At 34.3% G+C, this 9,607-nt stretch overlaps 1 protein-coding gene across 2 annotated transcripts in view; it reads right to left on the bottom strand.

Annotated features, from left to right (window-relative positions):
- Positions 1-524: 524 nt before the first annotated feature.
- Positions 525-9,607, bottom strand: part of DHX36 (DEAH-box helicase 36) — a 51,571-nt gene continuing 42,488 nt past the window's right edge. The window contains exons 20-25 of one of the 2 annotated variants that reach the window (XM_003894932.4): positions 8,431-8,514; positions 5,988-6,087; positions 5,799-5,889; positions 2,460-2,580; positions 1,623-1,775; positions 525-1,238 (exon numbers count right to left, since the gene is read on the bottom strand). In XM_003894932.4, coding sequence (XP_003894981.1) covers positions 1,053-1,238; positions 1,623-1,775; positions 2,460-2,580; positions 5,799-5,889; positions 5,988-6,087; positions 8,431-8,514 — 735 coding nt within the window. In that variant the 3' untranslated portion in view covers positions 525-1,052. Of the gene's footprint in view, positions 1,239-1,622; positions 1,776-2,459; positions 2,581-5,798; positions 5,890-5,987; positions 6,088-8,430; positions 8,515-9,607 lie in introns of those variants that run through there. The other variant, XM_021934734.2, reaches the window with a different exon arrangement.

Raw genomic sequence — 9,607 nt, 5'->3', positions numbered from 1 at the left:
CCAACCCCAACCCCTCAAATACCAAAATCCATGGATGCTCAAGTCTTTTATATAAAATGGCATAGTATTTGCATGTTACCTAGGCACAACCTCCCATATACTTTAAGTCATCGCTAGATTATTTACAATACCTAATACAATGTAAATACTATATAACTAGCTATTAAACTGTATTGTTTAGGGAATGACAAGGAAAAAAAGTCTGCGCATGTACAGTACAGACACAACCATCCTTTTCTTTTTTCAAATATCTTCTATCCACAGTTGTTTGAATCCACAGATGTGGAACACATGGATATGGAGGGCCAACTGTATCTTACAGGCAAGGAAAAAGAGAGAGAAGCCAAGACTAAGTGACAGAGCTGAGACCGGAACCAAGGTAATCAGGCTTCAGACCATGCTCTCAATTGCTATATTATGCTGCTACAGGGTGATGTAAAAAAGGCACATGTTTTAAAAATAGTAAACACAGCAAATGAACCAAGCCATAGGTGGAAATGTAGAAACCAATCCAAGAAGTTGGCTGAGATTTAACATTGTACATTTTATTAAATACTGGACTTTATTACAACAAATTAATTTACTTCCGATAGAAGTTTCATTTTCAAAAATGTGGTTGTGTTCAAATTCTTAATTGACACTGTTTTTTTGGGTAAACATCCTATTTTTACTGGTGGTATCATCAATCATTATGAGAAGAAAGATTAATTTTGTATAACAGGACAAAGGAATTTCTCAAGTGGACAATACTCAATATATATAAAGGGAATATACTCCCAAAGAGTGGGCATGACCACAGCAGAGTATATGATCAGAGAACATATTGTTTTTACGGTGTGTGTGTGTGTGTGTGTGTGTGTGTGTGTGTGTGTATGTATGAAATAGTTCCATATAACATCATGTCATGCACATTAAGTCTTTACTACCTACTGAAAGTTTCTACCTTACACATGAAAATTGGTCATGTCCCAGGATTTGGCATCCAGCCAAAATTTAAACAATGAGGAAGAATGGCTGTCAAACAGACTTTTCAGACCACCCCTGCAAAGCTGTCAGCTGTAATATCCATCCTGGAATCGTGGCGGAAAGTTCCTGGGAGTTGCCTTTTCCTGTGTTTTGATCAAGTCTATAATAGCTGACAGCACTGCACAGTCTCTGGATTTAGTGTCATTCCAGTCTACAGGATGAGGACTTTCAATCTTCTCTTGCAGAAGAATATCTAGCTCCTTTCTTAATTCCTAAGGTTGAAAAAATTATACATATTCAACAAAGGCAGATATATTGCCAAATAACATAATAAATGAAACTGATTTACCTGATACAAGGAGTTTCAAAAGCGATGGCTCAAAAGCTAAACTATTTAGTGAGCAATCAACTAAAGTGTGGTTATGAGCGAATAACTAAAGTTAAAATTCACATGCAATCACATTGAGCCATTTAGAATGGCTGGTCTGCTACCATCTGAAAAAACAATTCAGAAAAACCAGGAACCATTTTTTCAAAATTATTTGCTCTACTGAAATACAGCAAGAAATGTTAATATATGTAACATTTTGAACAAAACCACTTGACCACATGCTGACTTACATGTAGATTAAAGATAATCACATAAAGTCAGTTACCTTAACAAGATGGGCAATTCTTGCTGGAGACTGAAATACAATCCACTCATCTACAGCAATAGTTTCCTGATCGTTATCCTTCTGGATGGAAATATCACCTCCAAAAAACAAGAGACAGTATGGGGAAACCTCTGTGCAGTCATACAAATATATCTGTAATGAAAATTAAAGTGAATTAATACATTCAGGAGTCTGAAAAGATTACTACATAAATTCAACAATATCACCCGTATTAATTAATGAGTACCTTCCTTCTAAAATATTAACCTGCTATTGTAATTACAGAGATTAATTTGTAAGATACCATTTTAAATGAGCCATCTTCATTATTCAGAGAACACAGGAATATTTTTTAGTTTAAACTAAGCACTACTGTTTGAACAAAATATTTTCTGAGTGACGAAACCAAAACACGAATATAGCTGAAGTTATTTTTATCCAGTTTTTAAATAAATCATCTCAAATTACTGTTCTAAAGAGAAAATATAAACAGAATCTCACTTAATATGCTGAACAATACTTATAAGATATATTGACATGCTAACAAAATTCTCTATACAATGTAAGGTCCTGTATACCATAAAATATGCCAATATTTCTTGAAAGCAAGTTCTGAAAGAAAATTATGCAATCCAGTAACTGTCCTAACTAAACTACAAAGATCTATCATTACAGACCTGAAAATTAAAAGAATAGGTTGTTTGAGGGACAAAGTTACTCATGTCACAGGAATAAGAAACAACAAAAAAGAAAAGTTTGTATATAATTATTAAAACTGTCATAAAAATATAATGAGACAGATAATCAGATCCTTAATTATTTTAAGTGTTCACTTACACTGCTTGTTCTCATCTTCAGGTGATAGATAAGCCAGTTGTAGTGAAAGTCTGTTTGCTCCACATTAACAGATTTAGGATGAATAGCAACCAGGCCATCAGTTTTTGTGTAAACTTTCACCCTTTAAAAAAAGTTAAAATGCAGTTTGTTAAAAAGAAGTCTTCTAGAGGATTTTTGTTTGTTTGCTTTAACACTACTTGAAAAACTGATAGAAGAGCTTGGTAAAAACCAAACAAATTCCGGAATCTAAAAAAACTCCAGAGAATGGCCGGGTGCGGTAGCTCACGCCTGTAATCCCAGCACTTTGGGAGGCCGAGGCAGGTGGATCACGAGGTCAAGGTGATAAAGACCATCCTGGCTAACATGGTAAAACCCCATCTCTACTAAAAATACAGAAAATTAGCCAGGCATGGTGACGGGCACCTGTAGTTCCAGCTTCTCCAGAGACTGAAGCAGGAGAAAGACCTGAACCCAGGAGGCGGAGCTTGCAGTGAGCTGAGATCGCGCCATTGCAATCCAGCCTGGGTGACAGAGCGAGACTCCGCCTCAAAAAAAAAAAAAAAAACCACTCCAGAAAATCAGTTTATTTTTGCAAAACATATATTTATATTTGAGGACAGAGCACAATTTCCTTAAAAATATATGAAAAAATGCTATCAGTATGAATAATTTAAATCATGTAACTAATCTTCTTGCAGGTATAATTACTCAATATTTTAGAAAAATGACAGAATATTCTTTTCCTTAATGTTAATGCACACTATCCCACTGAAGAATAAAGAACAAAATAAATATCTAAAATAATTAAGTGATTCGTATCAAGAGAAGAGTCTATACATTTTACTATGACAATCGTATTGATAAAATAGCCCTTGACTTACAAAATAACTGTAAAATTAACTTAAAAATTTTAGAGTATGACCTAGATGAACAAAAAATGAAGTTAAGAATTCTATTTAAATTCCTGTTGACAGTTCTAATTCAATCTTTTTTTTGATAGTCATATACACAGTCATATACATTTGATAGTCATATACTTTTTTTATAGTCATATATATTTTATCTCAATTTGTAAACATCTTTAATGTTATTCAACAGGGAGATGTTTAATAATTTTTAAATAGTTAATGTTAATTACCTGTATTAAATTAACAGCATAAAAGCTAATAATCCACTAATCTTTCCTATTTGTTTTTACAAGTGTCTCTTCTGAAGTTTTTTTTTTTTGAGACGGAGCCTTGCTCTGTCACACAGACTGGAGTGGAGGGGCCCAATCTCAGCTCACTGCAGCCTCCGCCTCCCGGGTTTCGGTGATTCTCCTGCCTCAGCCTCCCCGGTAGCGGGGATTACAGGCATGTACCACCACCACGCCCAGCTAGTTTTTGCATTCTTAGTAGAGATGGGGTTTCACCACGTTGGCCAGGCCGGTCTCAAACTCCTGACCTCAGGTGGTCCACCCACCTCGGCCTCCCAAAGTGCTAGGATTACAGGTATGAGCCACCGCACCCAGCCACTTCTGAAGTTCTAAGAATTCATAATACTTGTAGTCAAAATCATGAATCATAGTTATGAATTCATAGCTCTAAATACTGAGAATAAAACCAAAAATTATTTTTTCTCACTTAAGTCAATTTACCAATGCCACCCTGCAACCCTGCATAACTAGAGCAGTAGAAGTTGGAAAATTTCTTTTTTTTTTTTGAGACAGGGTCTTGTTCTGTCACCCAGGCTGGACTGCAGTAGCATGATCTCCTTTCACTGTGCAATGGTGTAATCTTGACTCACTGCAACCTCCACCTCCTGGGCTCAAGCAATCTGCCTGCCTCAGCCAACCAAAGTGCTAGGATTATAAGTGTGAGCCACTGTGCCTGGTCCAGCAAATTTCTATACAGGACCAGATAGTAAATATTTTAGGATCTATATTTGGGGGTCTATAATTTCTGTCACAACCACTTAACTCTACTAGTGTAGAATAGATAACATGAAAACAAATGGGCCTGGCTGTGTTCCAACAAAAAATGTACAAAACCAAATTTTTGGCTTATAGGTCAAAATCTGCTGACCCCTAGTCTGGACAAAACTAATGCACCAGTCCACGGAAAAAACTATGTTTGTTCATAAAGCCCTCCCAGGATGGCAGAGAGGAAAATAAAATGAATTTCAAAGTAACTCTCTGTTAAGCTACCTGTAAAGTTAGGTACACATTAAAAAAAAAAAAAAAAAAAAAAAAAAATTGTCCAAGTATTGATTTTGAAAAAGTACTTCGATCACATAAAATGTAAATAATCCAACCATAATGATTAAAATTCATCAGTTACCCATTCCTTCATACCTTGGAATAAGGTTTCTTGACTTTAGTACTACTGACACAATGTTACAACAACCAGAAGTATCTCTAGACACTGTCCAATGTCCCCTTTGGGGGCAAAATCACCCCAGTTGAGAACCATTGCCCAAGAACAATGCCTGCACTTTGGCCTATCTATAAAGTCTATATTTTTTCATGTTTGTAATTCTAGAATATCCAACTTTCATTTAACATCAGTTTAAATATTTTACATGTTACTACACAATGACTGTTTTAATGCCCACCTATGGAGATGCATTATATAGTATTATAAAACCACAATTTTCCATTTGCTACTAGAAATCTGTATTATTTACAATATAGCCATTAGAAAACATTTGAAATTACTTCCTTAAGACATGCCTATCAAATTAAAAACTCACTCATCCATGCACTGGGTCAGTGACTATTTTAATGACTCAATACAGAATTCTAACCCAGAGTGCCTTCCAAAATAGTAGCAACCACACCACTGGCCATCTGTGACTCTTAGTTTCTCTGTATCCTTTAGCTAGAATGAGCTCATTCTAGCTCATGCTTCATTGCTATCTCCAATTACTACTGAGGCTATCTACACATATGTTATTATACTTTATTTCTCAAAATACTGATATAACAATTTTATTCAAAGAGCTAAGTTATCCATTTTATAAGACAAGAGGAAAAAAGTTTTCTGAAATAAAATCTACTCTAAGCAATTTCAATCCAGGCACTGGTATTTACTGGCAGGCTGGCTTTTCTAATATTTACACTGGCATCATGTGGTAGCATTCTTTGTGAATAATGGGTTATCAGAGAGGTGATTCCAGGATATGTTGTGAGGGAAAGTGATACCAATGCTAAACAGTTCACCTTCTCTGAAATGATTAAAAGAACAAGAACATAACCCACATATGAGTAAGAACAAATTTATAATATAAGCCTTGTTACATGAGATTTCAAAAGTTTAAGAAGAGAATTACAAGTAATTCATAATAATCTTCAATGCTTACATTTTTCTTTTTTTACCCAAATTTAGTCGAATTTTAGCAACTTTGGGATATAAACCAGCACAGATGACAGCTTTAATTATCTTCTCATTATCTATGGAGGGGTGGGGGTGAGAAGGTAGAGGGAAAAACAAGTAAAATACTGATACAATAGACAAAAGATACTTATTTACACTGTGTTTTCTGCTGTACCTGAATTTATATTAGATTCTGGATCTTTAGGATTTCTACTGCTTACAAATCCGGCTCCAAGAAGATGCTCAGCAAACTGTCCTTTCATGTTATGCAGCATCTAGGGAGCAATGGTAACAAATAGAACTAGAATACCTTTCACACATTGAGACTATAAAATATACACTAATAGATAAATTGAGTTGTAAGCTCTCTCTGCTTTATGAAAACTTTTGCAAACATGTTTTAAAGCAAAGGCTGGCAAACTACAAAAGCTGTTTTTGTCAATAAAATTTTATTGGAACACAGCCACACCCATTCATCTACATTTGGTTGCTTTTGCACTACAATAGTAGAGGTCAATGCTTATAACTGAGCTTATGGCCTGTAAGCCTAAAATATTACCTGACTTTTCATAGAAAAAGTTTGCATGTTGTAAGGAATAGCCACCGATGTTTAAGGATTACTCCATTTTGTGAAAGACTAATAGAATTTTTAAAATTACTTTCCATCCCCATTTTAAAAAAAATATACAAAAGCATAAAGAAAATAATCAACATCCACATTTCTATTACTGAGAATTAAATATGGTTAACAATGGCACGTAAACTTAAGGTTTTTTTTTTTTTTTTTTGGAAAAAAAACGATACATGGCTTATTATAAAGCATTCAAGTAATTATAAAGCATTCAAGTAATATAGAAAAGTACTTCCCATGCCTCAATACTCAGTCTTCTAAATAAACAAGATTGCAGACACCTATTAAGCATATATACTGATAGAAGAAATGTATCCTAATGACAGAATCATAGTATAGAAATTCTTTATACAACAATTAACTTTAGTTAAATTTAAAGAAAAGTTAAATAGAAATGAAAGTGAATGACCAGTGAATCTTAAATTTTCATAAGCACAGAAACATTTCCTAAGGAATTCCTTTTAGAGATTATGAAATATAAAGTTGGTTATATTTAAGTATATACCCCTTTTATGAAAGGTGTGATTTCCCCACCTAATTTCCTTACACCTGACTTTCTTAGACACCTCCTGGTTTTTACTGCCATTATTTTATACTATTCAGGATAATAACCTTTACATTCTATTTTTCATGTATAATTCCTAACACCATTTTATTATTAGCTCTATATTTAAATACTTCTAATGTATACTACCAGCTGATAAAGCATGCACTCTCCAATCCTGAAATCTCCACTGTGATTCCCCTTTTAACTGACAGCACTTCACTGTCAATGGGCTTTTCAAGAAGAGATCAGGGTTATAGTATTTCTTGAGTATTTTCTTGAATATCTGTTGTTTTTCTTTACACCTGAATTCATATCCTGACGACATGACATTCTCAAACACTTGGATTCAGTTATGTTTTCATACTTCTGTTCATTTTTTCCATTTCAAAAAAAATGTTCTTATATATGGCTCAAAATAAATATTCAATTACACAGGATTTCTATGCAGATACTAATATCTACTGTTCTCATGATGGATCAGTTCTGTCTTCCTGTCTTTAAGATTTTACTTATTGCTTTAATTTTTGTCTTTTTCAGGTACCTCCATAAACTATGATTAGTTCAAGCTTTTTTCCTATGGCAATAACTTGTTTTTAAGGGGTGTCCATTCTATTCCTTGTGATTTCTTTTGTTCTTCAATTTGTTTTCTCAGCTCTGGAGTCTTTTCATTCACTCTATTGTTTATTTTCTAACCTTTGTTTTGCTGGATTCATATTCTTATTAGCTATTCCATATCATGAAACAGCTGTAAGGTGTTTTCTATTGAAACATGGCATTCCATTCTTTTTTTTGTCTTTTCTTTTCCTTTCTTTCCGATTTGTGGTGAACCTTTTTTTCCATTTTGCTAATGACTGGGCACTTCTGATTCGGTATGTTAGATTTTTTTGTTTACTACTTTGTATATCTGTTAAACGTCCAGTATAAGGCCTCACGTCACATAGCTGGGGTGTATGTGTACTGGGAGATGAGGATATTTCTATTCCCACTGGCTTCGAATCCCCAGTTCAGTGTAGTCTGAAATATAATGGTATATGCACTCTTTACTGTTTTCTTCTGTTTTACAAATGCTTGTCTGCGGTGTTTCACTGTATTAAACCAGAAAACATACAGATATCTATCCTATTTGATACTTTTCAACAGATTTTAGAAGTGTTAGCAAAAATTCTCAGTCTGAATCATCAAAACGGCAACTAGAATGTGGGGACAGGAACAGAAATTGAACCTTACTGCGCTTTGCTCTTATCCTCTGGAACTGTGTTTCTTTTCCTTGTTTTGTTGCAGTTGATTTAAGAAAGATCCCCCATTATTTTGGGTATATATACAAATATACTCAATTTCCATATATTTGACTTTTTTGCTATAGATCTAATTGTACAAAATGGATACACATATTCTGTAATCTAGCATATATGATAATTATTGCAAAACATTCACCATTACCTGCAGTGTGTTTGAAGACAGAAAATATTCCCAGCAATAGTCCTTTTCGTATCTGAAACCACGTCGCCTAGCCTCTTCCCAACCCTGTGGGGCAAAGAAATGAAGAAATATATATTCTTCCTGCAAACGAAGATTACTACTCGTTTCCCTCTTTATTTTAGTAAAACTTTAATATTCTACTAATATTTAATTTTCTTTGTAAAAAATTCGAAGAACTTTATAACTGACAAACTAAAAACACATACACTCCCCATGATCCTAGTCCTTAAGAGATAACCACCACTGAAGTTCCAGACCTTTATACAATTAAGTATACAGTAATACATTATGTATTTTACACAAAATGACATCCAAACTGTACATAATACACTAATCAGAGCACACTATTAAACCGACCTAAATGCTATTACACATTTTCAAATTCACAACTTTTCTTTATGGCTTGCTTTTTTTTAGAGGAGGGAAATGGGAGAAAAAGCAAAGACAAGTTGAATAAGCTCAAAGATAAAAAAACATGAATTTCCCCATAATATGCCATACAAAACAGAATGTAGAGCTACAGAAAAAAGATACTGTCTCTAAAAACCAAATTACATTTAAATTTTACCAAGATAGGTGATAAATGTTTACCCTCAGATACACCTGGCTTTTGGGAGGTGTCTCCCAATCTGAATTATGCACATGATTATGATTCTCTATTACATGTTAAATCTGAACACAGGGTAGTTTATTAATGAATAGAAAGAGATTGTCATGAATGTTAATAAGCCAAAGATACAAAGAAATTATTAAATACAAAATTTTAAAATAAATGATTCACTTGTTCATTCTTACCAAAAACTACTATGAATTATAACTTTTTTCAAATGTTCAGCTAAATTTCAACATTCTCAGCAATTTATTCCTGATATTTATGATTATATAATATAGATTTTGGTTTTTTGTTTTCACTGAGATGGAATGTCACTCTGTCGCCCAGGTTGAAGTACAGTGGCACGATTTCGGCCCACTGCAACCTCTGCGCCCCCGGGTTCAAGCAATTCTCCTGCCTCGGCCTCCTGAGTAGCTGGGATTACAGGTGCCCGCCACCACACCCAGCTAATTTTTGTATTTGTAGTAGAGACAGGGTTTTGCCATGTTGGCCGGCCTGGTTTCGAACTCCTGACCTCAGGTGATC

The sequence above is a fragment of the Papio anubis genome, chromosome 2 (assembly GCF_008728515.1).
Source record: "Papio anubis isolate 15944 chromosome 2, Panubis1.0, whole genome shotgun sequence".
In the NCBI taxonomy this organism is placed as follows: Eukaryota; Metazoa; Chordata; class Mammalia; order Primates; family Cercopithecidae; genus Papio; species Papio anubis.
This window is presented reverse-complemented; position numbering and strand designations above follow the sequence as displayed.